The sequence below is a fragment of the Chaetura pelagica genome, unplaced genomic scaffold (assembly GCF_000747805.2).
Source record: "Chaetura pelagica isolate M959 unplaced genomic scaffold, ChaPel_1.0 scaffold115, whole genome shotgun sequence".
Taxonomy (NCBI): Eukaryota; Metazoa; Chordata; class Aves; order Apodiformes; family Apodidae; genus Chaetura; species Chaetura pelagica.
Window position 1 is genome coordinate 2,658,649 of NW_009953761.1, and position 19,397 is coordinate 2,678,045.

The following is a 19,397-nucleotide window of genomic DNA, read 5'->3' on the forward strand; positions in this document are numbered from 1 at the left end:
GCTGAGCCAAAATAATCCCATTCTGGTCAACTGCCTCTCCCTGCTTGAGACATCTTTGAGCAAGCTGTTCCACAGCAAACAGCACATGGTGAATGCACAAAGACAAAAACACCTTGCTGTATTTCTCAGGGCAGTGTGTTACTATATATAGATATGTCTCAATGCGATAAACAGGTAATTTTTTTCTTTACTGCCTAGAGTTTACAGTAAACCAGTCAATGTTGCAACTGAATGGGGAAAAAAAACAACAACAATGAATGCCATGAGCTGAAGTTTGATGTCCATGAATACACAAAAATTCCAAACCAAAGGCAAGTGTGTACAAAATAATTTATTACAGCATAACATATGTTGGCAATATTTTACAGTGTTTTCCATTCAACAGTTTTGAATCTAAACAGATGACACACAAAGGAGAATTTTAATTAGAACAGTTTATTTGTCTTAATAAAATCCCCTCTTCATGAACTTATATTTGCCTTTGAGGGGCGAGTTAATATTACTGAAATTATTTACATTGCAGTGAAATAAAAACAAGATCGAATGATTCCATTACAGTTTCCAGAAAATATTTTCTGTACAAGCCACAGTATAGTTGTGTTTTGATAGTAGTTCTTACAGAATGTAAAGCTGTCATATGTAGCCATTTTGTCCAGCAATACTATGCTTTATATATTAGTCAGACTTCCATTTTGATGTGTTGTATATTTAATAGTTAATGCACCAGAATACAAAGTAAGAAAAGGTTATGATCTGTAGTCAGCCTCTTTGTGCTCCCTTAAATAGTTTTTAAAATGTAAAACTTCCTCCTCACATACTATTTGCTTTGCAGCATCTAAAGCAATAGCATTTAGACATGAGAAGTACTGGAGTATTAGCCATAAGTGGACAACTAGGACTTTTATTGGAGGTAATATAGTAAACTTACCACTGATTTTTTATGATCTAGGAAAAAAAACACAATCTGTATTGCCCATTACTTTACCTTCTGCATTTGCCCAAAACTGGAGCAGCTTTTTCAATTTAAGTGTCAATAAGACAACAGATGGGGAGAAACTAGGAGTAAGAGGATGAAGGGAAAGATGGAACAAAGAACAAACAACAGTATCAAATGCATTATGTTTTCACAGGGAATTGCTTCAGGATATGCAAACTTAATGTTAAACTGACCATAAACTTAAAGAAACATGGAACACAAGGTAGATAAGTTAGTTTTCAAAAAGCCCTAGGTTTTTTTGTTTGGTTATTGTTGGGTTTTTTCACATGAACCTAGTCTTCATAGCCATCATTACTGGTTCCATATACGATACACACCTGACAAAAACATGCAAACCTCTAATGCTTTCGTTAGCACTGTGCTTCAAAAGAAATCAAACTGACCAAAGATAAAAACAAAAAACCCATAAAAACCCCCAAAAAAATAATCAGGAAAAAAAATTCTAAAACCCAGTATAAGATAAAGAGGGAAATTCAAGCAGCACTTCAGTCTTAATCTGCTAAAACCGTTCAAATTATAATTTATTAACAAGATATGATCATATTTATTTGTATATGTAATGACACTTACGTGAGAGCAGTCTTTAACATCCATAATTTTTTGTGAGGGAGGGCTGATGGATTATTAAAAGACTTAAAACTGTACAAGTATAAACATGAAAAATGCTGATTAAGGATAACGTTTACATAAATATTGGCAGTTTTTGTTGGGAGAAAAAAATAACTAATAGCATACTCCATTTCATTTAACTATCCAAATATTTTTATACCTGTTAAAGATATTAAAATACAACCTGGAAAAGTAACCCTGATCTGTATCCAGCCAGCATGTAATGAGAGTCAGAGTTTTGTACACATGTGTGCATGTGGGTATCCAGGCACACGGGCTTGCACCCACTGCTTCAGATTTCATTAGACAGCAAATCATGGTTAATGGCTGTATGATTCACAGAAGCAATGCTGCTATCGTCCTCGTTTGTGGCAGGCATAAAGGCAGACGTAAAAGGAAACAGTTTATGACATGCTGCTTGATATTCTTCACATTGAGTGTGGCAGCTTCCAAAACTGCCATCAAGCAGGGCCTCAAAAACCTTTGTTAATGTCTGAAGAAACAAAAGCAACAGTTAATAAATGTGATTTACAATTGTTCTATTATTAAAGATGTACTGTTGAACAATACTAATCTGAGGAAACAAGTCCTCTGTTGGTATTCAGATATCCTATAGTTACTTAGGAGAAAAAAACAACACCTGAAACCTTGTTCTTTCAAGCAATATTAATTATGATGTATAAAACATATACAATCTCCTGCAGTTAAGTATATGTTATTTAAAAACCCACTCTTTTTTTTTTTTGCTTTCAATACTATATTTTACCTTCACATTTCTGTCTTTCATGTTTTTGTCCAACCTAGTAGCAACAGCAATTGCTTTTTCTTGTCTTGATTTGTCCAGGAAATACATCATCTTTGCACCTTATCACAAGAAAGAACACAAAACTTAGATGGTGTTCCTAAATGCAATACCGCACATACAGACACACAGAACTCAAAACCATATAAATCCATGTGAATTACGACTTCTCCCAAGATTTAATAAAGCAGGGACTGGAACACCTGCCTTATGAGGAAAGGCTAAGAGACTAGTCTAGAGAGGAGAAGCCTGAGAGGGGATCTAATTAATGTCTATAAATACATGAGGGCTGGGCATCAAGAAAGCAGGGGCAACCTCTTTTCACTTATGCCCTGTGATAGGACAAGGGACAATGGATTTAAGTTTGAGCACAGGAAGTTTCACCTCAACACAAGGAAGAACTTCTTTACTGAAAGCGTTATAGACCACTGGAACAGGCTGCCCAGAGAGGTTGTGGAGTCTCCTTCTCTGGAGACTTTCAAGACCTGTCTGAATGCATTTCTGAGTGATCAGCCCTAGTTTTAGTCCTGCTCTGACAGCAGGGTTGGACTCAATCTTCAGAGGTCCATAATTAACAAAACTAAAGCTACTTTGAATTTATTAGAAACATAAGGATTGAGTAACACAGATGAGCTTCTGCAAGGGTGAAATGCCTCACTTCACTGAAGACTTGCCAGTCGAGAACTAACTCAGTTTGTTGGTAACTAAGCTCTTCAGATCAGCAGGCTAAATGAAATCCATCCCACAAATGTAGATGTGAGTAAAAGATGTTTACTCAAAGATAGTCTGAATTCTTTTGAAAGGTACTGGAGGTAAGTGAACTATATAGTTACCAAGTTGTGGAACACAGTCCAGAAGAAATTCAGACCAGTGCATGTTCATATGGCAGAATGTAAGAACAAGCTGGGTGACTAACCTGGAGCTGAGTGTAATAGCTTAAGTACAGGGAATGTGTAATCCAAGTTTGGTGCTTTGCCTGTACTAGAGTATGTCAGTGGGAAGACAGACATTTCATTAATGCAATAATGCAGCTTCTTGGACCACAAACAGTTGATCAAAACTGATCTGGGCATCTCTGCAAAATACTGTATTGCTCCCCACATTATCGCTGTCTTAACTTAAAATTTCATCTTAATTAACGTGTAGACATTTTATATACCTTCCTTTTCCCAGACACACCATACATAAACTACTACAAAGAACAAAAAGCCTAACAAATCACTTTACTAAAAAAGTTAAAACATGCATACTGAATTACACTGTCTCCTCTTGCTCATTTCCCCCATTACTAAATTTGTTTGCCTTATTTAGAAGTTTCCAAAGAAAGTTTTGTAGTTCTAACTGCTTTTTGTATCTAGAAGATTTCAGAAAGTAAATTGCTAGACTGAATGTATTTGGGTTTCAGTCATCATTGTCAAAAAACAAATTAGTTAAATTTGTTTAAAGTCAAGGAGGCTATGCTTATTACTGTTTTACCAGTAATCATTTTAAGCTAAGAAAAAATTAATTTGTCCTCTCAGGCTTAAGGTTCAGGTCTTTCAGACCTTTATGTTTTTCAAACTTGAATTCAAGATGACAGTTAAGAAATTATAAATTGTATAGCAGGTAAGTCAATCACTTAAAACTTGTTTCAGTATAAACAGAAGATTGACACGTAGATAAAGACTTAAAGCTACCAAGGACACGTCCATGGTTAGTTCATTCCCAATTTCACTTCAAAATCCTCATCCCATATTTGTTCCCCACTGCCTGTGAATTGAAACAATGTTTGACCACAGTGATGAACCTTCGGGTCCATAGATTGACTCAAAGGAGCTTCCACACATTTAAGTCCCTCACTTCCACTTAATGTGGATAGACTGACCTTCTCCAAAGGGGTCCCTGACATCTCTCTAACACAGATGCCACCACTGTCAATGATCTAACTTGGGTTCTTCTCAAAGGCACTGAAGATGTAGACAGAGTAAAGCCAAACTCAGAAGACAGTCTTAGCCTGTACAACTACAGTGACAAAGTGACTGTACTATTTTCCTTAATAAAGGAGGACCAGAAAGTACAATATGGAAAACATATTGTTAGATGCTCAACCATGACAAAAGTGGAAGAAAACACCTGTAAGAATCAGGAGCAATTGCCTGCTAAGATAACTGTACTTGACTTCCCAAATCTTGAGCCTGCTCACAGGAAAGAGGTGCAAGTATTTCACAGGATGCTGCCCTTGAACAGGGATCTTTCCATGGCCTCTCTAAGTTTGGGGTAGGTTACCTAACCTTCTTTTAAGGGAGATGAACAATACATTTTAGACATTTCAAAACTGGAAGCTGCAAGAGGAGGTATGACAGCGCTTCCATACTTGATTATCTGTGGTGGTTAACTTGCACTTTTCAGAGGCAAGAAGCAGGTTCCTTAAGCATCTAATAAAAAAAAGTGAATGAGTTTTTGTATAGAGTAAAAGCAGGCAGAAAAAACCCTTATGTAAACATGAATTTCTGGCTCATTGGAATTTATATATGAATTATGGACTGTAGATAAAAATTATGGATTTCAATCAAGTACATCTTCTCCTTTTCAATAGCACTGAAAAGTTAAACAAACCTGACAGCTGGTGCTGAATGGAGGTAGCATTGTGTTTGAGAAATTCTTCATTAAAACTTTCCAAGTTTTTATTAACGAAGATTTTCTGCATTTCTTGAGTTAGGACCTTGCTCACAATTTCTGGGAGATTACTATGGTCAGATACTAGAAAGGGAAAGGTAAGAGGGAGAAAAAAGACATTTAAAAATTGTAGAAAAAGTGGGGAAACCACAAAATCATTGCTAAAATTCCCATTTTAAAAATCTGAGCACAGAAAGAAACAAATTTTAGTCCAAAACACATCAACGCAAACATCACTCATGCATTTACAGATTGAACATTCATGAAGGGTGCTCTGTTGTGTAGATTTTCTTCTCACAAGTTCACAATGCATACTTCAGTTATAACCTTTCTTCCATATCTGCCACATATTTTCTTAAAATTTAAGATTTTTGAGGATCTTTGGAACACCTGTTATAGTCTGTAAAATCTAGCCAAAATGAGTTATTTGGTCCACCTGGTGGATTAATGAAGGAAGGTGTATAACACATACACACACAGTACCCTGCATAACACCACCACTTGTGTTTTCCTAGGTATTACCATGCAAAACTAACCATGTATTTTTATTTTTCTTCTTCTTTATTTTTGTTTCAAAAGTAATTTTTGTTTCAAGATACATTACAGAACTACATAGTAACGTCCTTCTACGATATAACATCTTGCATCTTCATACATATGTATTTTCTACCTATACACATACCAGCTTTAGAGAATTTAATCAAGCACTCATGTAGCCATGGGTTATTACTGTTGATAGCAAAAGCTCTTTTGACAGACTGCAACATCAACAGAAACTTTCCTGTGGGAAGGAGAAAAAAACAAAAATATACCAAGATTAAGAGCACAGAACTTTCTCTCCTTATAATCTACTACTGTTTTCTTTCCTAAATCTAGTGCAAACAGTAGGAACATCAATGCCTACACAGAACTACAGATTTATTTTTCCAATCCCAATTGCTTAATAAAATAGAAATACCTGCTGCTTGAGCTCTGGCAACACAACCTACATGTTGTTACTAACTATCTGTTTGGCTTTATTTCCCCTAGATAATTAAAGATCACATTGCAAATATCTTTCTACAGCATTTATCAGTATATACTATAACTTACTTTGCCTCTTAGGGTTTTTTCTTGCTTGTTTGAAGGGTGGTCAAACAAAAATGCTATTCACTTATGATTACTGGATATGACGCAAAGCTCAGCTTCAGTTAAGTAAATCTGTTTCACACCATTTTAGGCTATGCTTAGGTAACACAGGTTGCAGTGAAGGGTTAACATTTTGTAAAGCAAACGAAAATTATGCAGTACTTTACCTTTTCTAAAGTATATTTCAAATGCTAATAAATGTGTTTCTATGTCATCTCCAATAAGATTCTTAAGTGGTATAAGGAACTTAATGGCTTCTTCTAATGGATTTTCTACCTGTTTTAATAAAAACACAGTGAAATTTAAAGCTTACAACGTAAAATAAGAAATACCAAAGGTGTTCATTATCTATTTTAATGAAGGAAGGCCTAGTGTTAAAAAAACCAACAAATTTAAAGAAAATAACATCCATAGAATCATATTAATATCTAACTTTGATTTAGTAAAGTATTACTTTAAAAACCAAGAACCTGACAGTAATTTTATTATAGGCTTTTTATGATAATCATATTAATTTAACACAAAAGACCATTCTAACCCTTTCCAGTTTTTCAGGAACTAGCTCTTCCCTAGGTCCACTAGTTTCCTCCTCCTCTTCATCTCGCTTTTTCTTTTGATTCTTTTGTTGTCGCTCTCTTTCTGCATGTTTTCTTTCCTCTTCAAGTTTTGCTTTCTTCTGTGCTCTTCTTTGCTTGCTAAGCATTTTCTTCAGTTCTTTGGCTGAGAGATTTTCTGCAGATTAAGATAACAAACAGGTAATTTATACTATGAGATCATTCAATTAAAAAAATTCTCACTTCTCTCAAATGCCACTCGGCTCCTCCCCCATATCAAAACAGCACACTTAGAGAATGATTTCCATAAATATCAGCACTTGACAGACTCCTATATAGTCCAACATTACTACTGGATTACTATTTACAGCATAACAGAGCACTTGGTCTGGCATTTCTTCCTCTTACATGGTTGTTACAAAAACCTCAACTATTTGAAAGGTTAACTACATGAAGTTGTTGCATCTCTGACAGGCTGTACCTTAGAAAACAGACAAGACACTGAAGTCTCACACTGACTGTAGCTCAGCTTCCTTCTAATGCAAACTAGATCATACAGATCTACACTTCATCTTAAAATAAACTTATCTTTCACTAAAGTGTTTGAACAACATACAGCCACGATTACTGCATTGATTTTCTGCAAATGCCATGGGACAACTAAATGGATGCAAGCAAAAACTGATACTGCTTGGGGTGAAGAGTGGTAAAATACTCTGTATTAGCAAGACCATTATATGAATCTTAAGGTGCTTGTTGTGTTCAGATTTTTAGACTGGACTAGCACTTAGATAAACTAAGAAGGTTTAACAGTTGCATGAAATACAGAACACACAAAAACATGGTTTCCTACAGGTTCACATAGAAGAGAGGAGCCTTCACAGCCTTTCCATTCACTTCTTATTCCTCCCCTTCTGCACCACTGATCTCAGCAGCTTAGCCAGAATAATACTGTAATTTCCACTCTGTTTATTCTGGAGTTCACTGAGTACAGATCTCATGCTAATTATGTTGCAAGGAACAGAAGAATGTGCTAGTGAGGGACTAATAGATTTTTTTGTGGCTGTGGCACCTTGACCTCTCTTCTGGAGCCAGTCACCATTCTGCAATAGGGAAGGCAGTGCTTTTTTTACCCCCTTCATAGAGTGCTGTCCTTCCTTTGGGGATGAACCTACTGAATCCCCACAGCAGGCAAATGACCTACCATGAATTCTTAGACTCTCAGTTTCTATGACATACTGCTATCAAGACCCTCTGTCACACACCAATCTTACATTATGTACAAAACAATTTAAAATTGGAGAGAAAAATATGCAAGTGCTGTGAAATGTGCCTCTTTTCATATAGAATCATAAGAACGGTTGAGGATGGAAGGGACCTTAAAGATCATCAGGATCCAACCTCCCTGCTATGAGCAGGGACACCTCACACTAGACCAGGCTGCACAAGCCTCACCCAACCTGGCCTTAAACACCTCCGGGGAGGAGGCATCAACAACCTCCCTGGGCAACCTATTCTTGCACCTTGTAACCCTCATGGTGAAGAATTTCTTCCTGATATCTAGTTTCTTCCTGAAATGTACTTCATTATATGTAGGCAGATATGGAAAAACTTATTATTTACCTCTATATCAAAGGTACAACTGTACTGGCAATACTAAGTGGCACTTTTGGTTTAGTTTAACTATTTCACCATGTCAAATGTCTTTCCCTTTGCAAAGAACTACACATTACTTTCACCCCTTTAGGGAACAGTCACTGCAGTGTCATCAGTAACTGTGATTCCATGTAAGGAGAAGCAACTGTTTGTCTTAAAGGAAAATGCCCCATAGTTCATCTGTCATTGAATCCTCAGATTTCCAAGCCATGACCCACTGGTTTTAGAAAGTCTGCTTTTCATTTAACACTAGCTTTAAATAATTTCCTAAGTAATAATTTTGCTAATACACACACTTATCCATGTACTCTTTGGTCCTGAAGTTATGTGAAAAATTATTAAATGTAATGCAGTGTTAACTAGTATTACAATGTAAAAATTAAAGTACATCAAATTACACTTACAGTTCAGACTTCTTTCCCACAAAATCTATTGTTTCATAATTCAACTGTTAATACCATTTATCTCCTGTTTAAATGGATAAATGGCTGAAACAAATTTTATTTTCCCTTTTAATAGTCTGAAATGGAAGTTCTCCAAGTACTCCAACTACAGTATGGGTTCATCCACATACCAGCTTTACAATATGATGAGAAGAAATCAAGAGAGGAAGAAGGCTGTAGCGTGTTATCTGTGATCTCTTTTCAGTTATCAAATCATGACAGAAAAGAGAAAAAAACTTGTCTATGTTACAACTCATTTACTCTATGGTAAATAACTTACTTAGCTTAATAAGCTTTTACATGTGTCGTACACATATGATCCTCCATTATGGTCTAAATACCTGAATTCACTTCTTGTTCTTTGCTTTCATTGGTAAGAGGATTATCATGGAGCTTCAAGTAGATTTCAATTGCTGATCGAGCAGCCTTGAAGTAGAAGGCATGTTTCCTGAGCACATCTTCTAATCTCAAAAGATCTACATAGGCACGAAGAGTCATCTTTCTCATGCAGTATGTGTGGAAATCAAATTGATCATCCGTTATCTCGAAAAAATGCTTCAAGCAAAAAAGAAAACACACACAACTCTTATGCACTTCCTTTACTTAGCCTATTTTATTTTTTTTTTAATTAGATGGAGGTGAATAAAGTTACAACTGATACTATTTACAGGCAATATTTTAGCAGGTAAAGAAAAAATTCTTAATAGTCATGGTCCAAGAGATCCTGTCAGAAAGGAAAAAACCACACAGAAAAATCTTGTTTTGTAAACAAAAACTAAAATGTGATTGTTCAAAGACTTCAGAAACTCTTTAAAAGCCAACTGAAATGTGATTGCTTCAATTAAAAAAAAAAACACCAACAAAAAACCAACCAATCTGCTAAAGCATCAAGTTAATGTATAAATAGTTGTATAGTTAGGAGACATGGTATTTACACTGAATCTTTTTCACTTCAAATAATCGTTTGTCATATAATAGCTAAGGATGGCATCTATTACAATAAATCAACAAGTATTAACCAGCTTTTAAAAATCCTTATACTAGAAACTTCACATGCAAAGCAAATCATGCTGATCACATCAGCAAATATATGCATTAGCGTGAGAGAAACAGTGGTTAATTAATGGATGGTGGCACCTACTTACCCTTTCTACTTCATGGCATTTTTTCAAGGCATCACCATACTTCCCTAGCCTTTGATAAGCTGCAGCACATTCAGTCTGGAACCACATACACTGCATCTCGTTTAGGTTTTCCATAGCAGAAGTTCCTTCCTAAAACAAGTATCATTATCACTTTTTGCTATTATAATTTACCAGCTGCTTCTTTCAACTATGGCTAGTTTCAGGCCATTAGCAGGAAACAATCAATCCTTCAACTACTTGGAATACAACAGAAAATAGATATAACCACCTAGTGACTAAGAATAATACTTGTGATACACTATGTTCCCCAAGATAGAAACAGAAAATACCTGAACAAGATTAGTGTCTCAGCAGATAAATTTTTTTTAAGATTTGATACTAGTATACAGTCTTATTTTTACAATTTGGGGGAAGAAAATAACACCAGTGTTAAAACCTTGGAAGTTGAACAAATAATTTTGTTTTTTCCTGTCAGGTATCTGGCATCTCCTAATCTAAAAAATCACCAGTATTTACTGCCTTATCATGTGGTACAAATAATTCTAAGTTTCTTAGAACTTGTTAGTCTAAATAAATGAAGTTAGATTTGTATTTCATACTTCTACAAGAAAAAATAGTAGGATTTATTTTTTATAGTTGCAATGCTCTAGGTAAAGATTAAGCAAACTGGAAGCACATTTCACATATCATAAATGCTAGCCACCAAATATTTAGAACAGCCTTTATACTACAAAGAAAACCCAGCTCAACTCACAACATCTAATTATTTAGGATCAGATTTATCCTACCTTGGCACCTATGCTAGAGTTCTGTATGTCTTGCTCAAACACTTCTGAGAAGCATAGAAATAAAATTTTTCAGTAATTCTTAGAAATATGACACCATTCTTAGAAAGTGATACCAAAAGCCTGGTGTCAATCTCAAGTATTTTCACACTTAAAATCAAGAAGAATTAAGGAGCCTAATTCATTTATGTGCTCCTGGAAATCCCACCAAGCAGCTGTCTTCATATTTAGTTACTTACATAATATGGAAATCTGGTATTTATGAGCTAAATTTTGTTCAATGTCAAAAATACAGAACTTGAAGTGCTTTCCCCATCTTTTAAGGATAGGATTTGCTTGAATAAATTTTTTGCCTGTAATACTGGCTTACATGAACTGAATGTTCAAGTCAAAATTATGTTAATGCTAAATGATAATTAATAAAGTGCACACTCCTGTGCAACTGCAGCACAGATAGTCTTACTGGGAAACAGCAAGCTTTGCAAACAAGGTATCCATCAGATGCATTTCCAGAGAGGTACTTAGAATTATGTCAATAAATAATACTGCCAGACAACCACTTGTAAACCACCATTTCTTCCAGTTTTTATGGGGCCTATACAGCTGGAATACTGTATCCAGCTCTGAGGCCTCCAGCACAAGATGGGTATGGACCTATTAGAGCAGGTTCATGAACAGCAGAGGGCTAGAACAGCTCTTCTATGAAGAAAGGCTGAGAGAGTTGGAATTGTTTGTTGGGGTTGTTCAGGCTGGAGAAGATAAGGCTCCAGGGAGACCTTACTGTACTTTCAATATATAGAGGGAGCTTATAAGGAAGACCGAGACTTTTCACCAATGCCTGTAGGGAAAGGATCTGGGACAACAGTTTTAAACTGAAAGAGGGTGGGTTTGGACTGGATATAAGGAAGTTCTTTACTGTGAAGATTAAGAGACACTGGCACAGGCTGCCCAGAGCAGCTGTGGATGCCCCATGATTGGAAGTGCTCAAGGTCAGGTTGAATGGGTCTTTATGCAACCTGCTCTAGCGGGAGGTGTCCCTGCCAATGCAAGGAGAGTTGGACTAGATGATCTTTAAAAGGCCCCTTCTAATCCAAATCATTCTGTGACTCTACGTAGATATTTATCACTAGTGTAAGAGCATTATCTTAAAAATGAACGCTAATACAAGATAGTTTTTTTGTCAAAACCTACGTGAATGAAAAATTAACTGCCAGAGGCAAACAAAACCTTTCTTCATTAAAGCACTACCTACCCTTGTGAATTTAGAGCACATCTCCTCTGCATCCTTCACCATATTTGCTCGCAGCATGTATTTAGCACATTTAGAATTGATAAACCTGTCTGCAGTATCCAAAGACTGGGCTTCATCCATCCATTTGGCAGCTTCCTTGAGGTTACCTACATGCTGTCAGGGAGGAACCAAACAGTTAACTTCAGTACAAGCCTGCCATTGACCAGCTCTTGAAATCTAGTTGCTGGTATTTCTCCCTCAGAAATAACAAAAGGAAGTATTATTGTTCACTCTCCCCTGCCCCCAGAGTTTTTTTCAGAATGAAAATTTGCTGCATGTTGTGACTTGCTTTGCAAAACCTAAACAAAAGAGGTTTTCTTTTCTTCCTGACAGAACAGTGAGCAAAGAAACCCACATGAAAATCCAGGCCCATAACCATTGCTAACTGAAGTACTATCCACACATTCACACCAATTTGATGTTTGTTTTGTGTTTTTTTGGTTTTTTTTAATTAAGCTAGGTACTTCACATGTCCAAAGTCACTTTTTACCTTGTAAATTCTTGCTTTTAAATAGAACAGTTCTATTAATGTTGGAGTGCTTGCAATGGCAGCATTAACATACTCCAAAGCCAAAGAACACTGGCCAAGTTTGTCAAAGTGCTGTGCCAGGAAATACTGAACCCAAAGCAGTGTCGTTGGGGGCTCTTTCTCTCCGTTCTCTGCAACAAAATGGAAACAGTTACCAGTAACCAGTAAGGTTGAAAACTGCATTTGAAAAAAACAAACAAACTCAAGGCTTGGCAAATCCAGCAGATATTTCCTGTAATGCACTCATTTACTAGAAGGTATTACAACTATCTTCTTCCAAAAAGTATCAGCACTTCAACAGCTCTTGAAAACTGCCATAAACACTATTAGTAATTACAGTGCAATTAATATAGGACCATAAAACCTTACCACATATACTAAAAAGGTCACAAGTTTTCAAAGAGGCTTCATAACCAGTAACAAGTTCTTGGATTGTAGAAACCTGCATATAAAAAAGAATGCTAACTTAAGTTATGCTTTACTATAACATTTACACAAATTAACACATTGAAAGAAAACTTGGGCAAAATTAGAGAAACTATACTAAAATAATTACTTAATTTTGAAAAAAATTGATATATCCTCATATAGTTCACTTCACCTTTCACAAGATACTTTTCATTACCCATTTTAACTGGTGGTATGACAGGGAAACAGATATAATCTTTAGCAGCTTACAGCAGAAAGTAATAGAGTAGATGCAATTAATTTCCTTTTCACATTGTATTTATGAAATTTTATTTATTTATGCTACTAGTTTTTAAGTGTTCAAACTGAGCCAACTCCAGAAAGTTGCTGTGGGAAAGATTCTGCACAAACTTTCATAACAATGAAGATTTAGAACAGACTTCTGTTGTTAGCTGACAGGCTGATATGTACTATTAAAGTTTTGTTGCTGTTATATTCTAGGCAACAATACATTTTTAGACTGCATCTTTTACATAAAAGCCTACATACTGATTGATTTAAGGCTAATGCTTTCCAAATTCAGACCTTGTCAACAATACTGTAGTTCATTTCAAGGTTGAAACTCAAAATTCACCCCTACATTTTTGAATTCACACTATATGAGTTTGACATTTACAATACATGCAAACGTTAGTATCTGCATTTCATGACAATGAACTATCCTGACACCAGGCCCATGGCTTGCAAGTGCCATGTAGTATTTCTAAGCATTTTTAAACATGCCTGCCATATACAGCAAGTAACTAACCTCCTAAGGAAACAAAAACTACACTGAAGAAGGAAAGAAATATGATCCAAGTATACATAAAACACAGAAGGGCCTTAAAAAATATAAGATCTGACAGTAAACATAGCAGGATAATGGCTACATTCACCAATTGGTTGAAACCTGTAGATGGCCAAAACCTAAAACTTCAACAGTTAGAAGCAAGATGATCCTACATTAAAATAAGCTGGTTGCAAGAGTAAAATAAAATATATTGTGGAGAGACGGCAAGATTTAAAGCAGGATTTGACAAAATACGTGTCCACTTCAAGTTACACTTTTTGAGAGGAGGGGAAGGGAATAAACTTTGTTCTAGAACATCAAAGTACACAATTTGAAGGATACTACTTTATTTAATCTAATTCAATACAATAGACAAGTAATGCCAAACATTTTCTTTCAAATAAAGTAGTGGTGACACACCAAAGTCATAAGCAGCCACTGTAAATGTCTCAAAAGTGTAATAAAATGTATAAATGCCTCATAAGAAATGGTTTCTGGTAGCAAAATGTCCTCAAATATAATAAAATGTTACTAGACTTAAAATAACTACAAAATTATAAAGAAGTGTCAAGAAGTCACAAGTAAATGGACAAAGGCAAATAAAAGCATTAAGCCATTCTCTGGCCTCAGACATCCATTTACTACAAGGAATCTCTCACCAACCTCAGAAGAACTTTGAAGATTCTCTTCTCTAAAGTGAGTTTAAATGGAGAAATAAGCATCTGCTTAGGAAGCAGGCTTGCAATGTATGTGTGCAATAGATTAAGTGTTACTTCCTTGCTGCTTTTCACTGCATCTTCAAAGTATTCTGAAAGCTATTCTCATATGACTTTCAGTAAACTCAAACTGCTTTCAAAGCCACCAGCTTTTCCAGACTGCAAGTGAAGTGTGTGTAAAGGAAGAAAGACCCCTTCACTTCTTTAATACACACCACCACTACACTCCACATATAATTTTTTCCACTACTGCCCACTTTGAGGATGGCTTCACAACTGGATAAAGACCACACCACCAAAAAGAATGGTGCCACCATCTCCAAGCCACATGTGCCTGGTCCTTGCTTTGGGTCAGTGCCAGTGGCTGCATCCAGGGCTAAATGATCTACACTCTGCTCCACCTCAGTATACAGATGCCCAATTACTAGTTCCATCATCAGGGGAAGATAGCAGTGAACAGTTCTGGGGCTGTGAGAAAGCCTCACTTCCTGGCAGGAGCATCTTCAATCAGCTTACAGCAACAATGAAATCAAATCCTCTGATCTTGAGGTAATGGACAATACCAAACTGTACCATGTTTTAAAAGATGCTACGATCTTCCAAATTCAGAACACTGCAGTGGCTTCTACAGTCTAAGAAATTACACTGATATTGTCATTCTGCAAACTACTTTGAACAATACCTTTGGAAACAAGTACTCATTGGAAGCAACAGCTACAAGAACAATGCAAATCAGGTAGTTAGATTACTGCAGATATTCTTGATGAAAATGAGAGCATTTTGTTTCTCATGACTGCTCAGAATAATTCTCCTCCCTCTTTATGCTTATGTTTCAGTCTCTTGCTGGTAATTCAGGAAAATAATTCCAGGTTCATGTGCTGCTTCAGAGAACAAATGGTATGGAAGTATGGATCTTTTTTTCTGTGTTCATATCAACTGCAAATTTACTAGTAAAATCTGTCTCTTGGATTTACTGCCATCTATTATCTGTAACCAAAAGTCACCACTTGCACCTGAAAGGAATATTTTATTATTTCTAAATGGAACAGTATCATAGAATCATAGAATCATAGAATCTTAGGGGCTGGAAGGGACTTTGAGAGATCATCTAGTCCAACCCCCCTGCCAGAGCAGGGTCACCTAGAGTACATCACACAGGAACGCATCCAGGTGGGTTTTGAATGTCTCCAGTGAAGGAGACTCCACAACCCTTGTCCTATCACTGGTCATCACTGAGAAAAGCCTAACTCCGTCCCCCTGACACTCACCCCTTACATATTTGTAAACATTGATGAGGTCACCCCTCAGTCTCCTTTTCTCCAAGCTAAAGAGACCCAGCTCCCTCAGCCTTTCCTCATAAGGGAGATGTTCCACTCCCCTAATCATCTTCGTAGCTCTGCGCTGGACTCTTTCGAGCAGTTCCCTGTCCTTTTTGAACTGAGGGGCCCAGAACTGGACACAATACTCCAGATGTGGCCTCACCAATGCAGAATAGAGGGGGAGGAGAACCTCTCTTGACCTACTAACCACACCCTTTCTAATGCACCCCAGGATGCCATTGGCCTTCTTGGCCACAAGGGCACATTGCTGGCTCATGGTCATCCTCCTGTCTACCAGGACCCCCAGGTCTCTTTCACCTACACTACTCTCCAGCAGTTCAGCCCCCAACCTGTACTGGGACATGGTGTTGTTCTTCCCCAAATGTAAAACTCTGCACTTCCCCTTGTTGAATTTCATCATGTTTCTCCCCGCCCAACTCTCCAACCTATCTAAGTCTCTCTGAATGGCAGCACAGCCTTCTGGTGTGTCAGCCACTCCTCCCAGCTTAGTGTCATCAGCAAACTTGCTGAGGGTACATTCTATACCCTCATCCAGGTCGTTGATGAAGATGTTGAACAACACCGGTCCCAGTACCGACCCCTGTGGGACTCCACTAGTCACACACCTCCAACCAGATTCTGCCCCATTGACTACAACTCTCTGACTCCTTCCTTTCAACCAGTTCCTAATCCACCTCACTTCCTGATCACCAAACCCATACCTGATCAACTTTTCTACAAGGATGCTGTGGGAGACGGTGTCAAATGCTTTACTGAAATCAAGATAAACCACATCTACCGCTCTACCATCATCTATCCACCTAGTAATTTCCTCATAGAAGGCTATGAGGTTAGTCAAACATGATTTACCCTTGATAAAACCATGCTGACTGCTCTTGATGACCCCCATGTCCTTGATGTGCCTGGAGATAGTGACAAGAACAAGTTGTTCCATCACCTTTCCAGGGATGGAGGTGAGGCTGACCGGTCTATAGTTACCCGGGTCCTCCTTCTTGCCCTTCTTGTAGACTGGAGTGACATTTGCTATCCTCCAGTCCTCAGGCACCTCACCTGTTGCCCATGATTTACTGAAGATGATGGAGAGTGGCCTAGCAATGACCTCCGCCAGCTCCCTCAGCACCCTTGGGTGCATTCCATCTGGACCCATTGATTTATGGATGTCCAGATTACTCAACTGATCCCTAACCCAATCTTCATCTACCATGTCAAACTCTTCCTCTATCTTGACCTCTTCTGGGGCTATATGAATCTGGGGCTCATAGGGAGACCCTGCAGGAGTGAAGACAGAGGCAAAGAAGGCATTCAGCACCTCTGCCTTCTTTATATCCTCTGTCACCAGGGCTCCCACCTCATTCCTCAATGGGCCAATATTGCCTCTATTGCTAGTTTTGCTAGCTATGTACTTGAAAAAGCCCTTTCTATTATCCTTAACCTGACTTGCAAGGTTAAGTTCCAAGGAGGCCTTAGCTTTCCTAATTGCCTCCCTACATCCTCTGACAACAGTCCTATATTCCTCCCAAGTGACCAGCCCCTCCTTCCATGATCTATAGATTTTCCTTTTCCACTTAAGTTTGCCCAGTAGTTCCTTCTTTAACCATGCAGGTCTCCTAGCACCCTTACTAGATTTCCTAACCATTGGGACACTCTGATCCTGTGCTTGCAAGAAGTGGTCCTTGAATGTTGACCAGCTATCTTGAGCTCCTTTATTTTCTAGCACCCTGTCCCATGGGATTTCCCTTAATAGATGATTGAGGAGACCAAAGTTTGCCCTGTGGAAGTCCAGGGTTCTGGTCCTGCTGGGTATTTTGTTCCTTCCACACAGGATCCTGAACTCCACCATCTCATGATCACTGCAGCCAAGGCTGCCATTGACCACCACTGCTTCAACAAGGCCCTCCTTGCTGGTTAGTACAAGATCCAGCAGCGCTCCTCTTCTAGTCGGCTTGTCCACCATTTGCATTAAGAAGTTATCATCAATGCATTGGAGGAACCTCCTAGACTGTGAAAGGCTGGCTGTGTGAGTCTTCCAGCAGATATCAGGGTAGTTGAAATCTCCCATGAGGACCAGCGACTGTAGTTGTGAGGCTGCTTTCAGTTGCTTGTAGAAAGCCTCATCAACCTCCTCACCTTGATCAGGAGGTCTGTAGTAGACCCCCACAACTGTGTCACCCGCACCTGCTTGCCCCTTAATTCTTACCCACAGAATTTCAACATGCCCCTCATCAGCCCCTGCATGAAACTCAATACATTCTAGTTGCTCTCTCACATAAAGAGCAACCCCACCACCTCGCTTCCCTGCCCTATCTTTCCTAAAAAGCACATAACCATCCATGGCCACATTCCAGTCATGTGAGCTGTCCCACCATGTCTCTGTTATTGCTACTAGATCATAACCCTTAGCCCGCACACAAACCTCTAACTCCTCTTGCTTGTTCCCCATGCTGCGTGCATTAGCATACAGGCATTTCAGGAAACGAACAGAGCACACTGGTGGGACTAAATCCTCCTTGGACGACCTGACTTTGGGCCATGGTGTGTTCCTCTTGTGCTTGTCCCTAACAGACCCGGTCTTCTCCCCTTCCCCCATCACATCTAGTTTAAAGCTCTATCAATGAGCCCTGCCAAGTCCTGCCCCAAAAGCCTCTTCCCCCTCTGGGACAGGTGCATCCCTCCTGCCACCATCAGTCCAGGTGCCTCATATAGCATCCCATGATCCAACACACCACAACCCTGGCTATGGCACCAATCTCTTAACCATTCGTTGACCTGCAAACTCTTCCTATATACCTCCCTACCCATTCTTGCAGGAGGGATGGAGGCAAACACTACTTGCGCTCCAGACCCCCTAACTAGCTGTCCCAGGGCCCTGAAGTCTCTCTTCATTGCCCTTACATTTCTTGTAATAATTTCATCACTGCCAACCTGAAAAATCAGCAGCGGGTAGTAATCGGAAGAATTCACAAGATTGGGGAGTTTCCTTTTAACATCCCTAATCCGAGCCCCAGGGAGGCAACAGACCTCCCTGTGAGATGGGTCCGGCCGACAAATGGGCCCTTCTGTCCCCCTCAGAAGGGAGTCACCCACCACAATTACTCTCCTTTCCTTCTTGATTGAAGAAGTCCTAAGGACTCGGGGTGACTGACGAGTCCTAGGTTCTTCACTAGGTAAGTTTACCCCTCCAACTTCATTTTCTTGTCCTTGAATTTCCAAAGCCTCGTATCTGTTCTTCAAGGGCAACTGAGAGGGTGGAAGGGGTTGGGAGAATTTTTTCTTGCCTCTCCGAGGTCGAACCTCCTTCCATTCCTTCATATCTCTTGAGTCCTCTCCATCTGTCTGGTGACAGGAGGGGAGAGGATCCGTCACTTTCCCAACCTCTTCTATCTGCCCCAGGGTATGACTCCACCAATCTATTTCACTTTCACATTCTCTAATGGCCCTCAGTCTTTCAACCTCCTCTGTCAGCTTAACCACCTGCCTGAAGAGATCATTTACCTGCTCACACCGCACAAA

The 19,397-nt window shown here is 38.5% G+C and overlaps 1 protein-coding gene across 1 annotated transcript in view; it reads right to left on the bottom strand.

The window, feature by feature from the left end:
• Positions 1 to 1,489: 1,489 nt before the first annotated feature.
• The window catches only part of NAA16 (N(alpha)-acetyltransferase 16, NatA auxiliary subunit), a 59,376-nt gene continuing 41,468 nt past the window's right edge, over positions 1,490 to 19,397 (bottom strand). The window contains exons 9-19 of the mRNA XM_010000859.1: positions 12,964 to 13,036; positions 12,556 to 12,725; positions 12,027 to 12,179; positions 9,990 to 10,118; positions 9,186 to 9,399; positions 6,730 to 6,923; positions 6,359 to 6,467; positions 5,746 to 5,844; positions 5,004 to 5,147; positions 2,373 to 2,470; positions 1,490 to 2,099 (exon numbers count right to left, since the gene is read on the bottom strand). Coding sequence (XP_009999161.1) covers positions 1,899 to 2,099; positions 2,373 to 2,470; positions 5,004 to 5,147; positions 5,746 to 5,844; positions 6,359 to 6,467; positions 6,730 to 6,923; positions 9,186 to 9,399; positions 9,990 to 10,118; positions 12,027 to 12,179; positions 12,556 to 12,725; positions 12,964 to 13,036 — 1,584 coding nt within the window. The 3' untranslated portion in view covers positions 1,490 to 1,898. The remainder of the gene's footprint in view (positions 2,100 to 2,372; positions 2,471 to 5,003; positions 5,148 to 5,745; positions 5,845 to 6,358; positions 6,468 to 6,729; positions 6,924 to 9,185; positions 9,400 to 9,989; positions 10,119 to 12,026; positions 12,180 to 12,555; positions 12,726 to 12,963; positions 13,037 to 19,397) is intronic.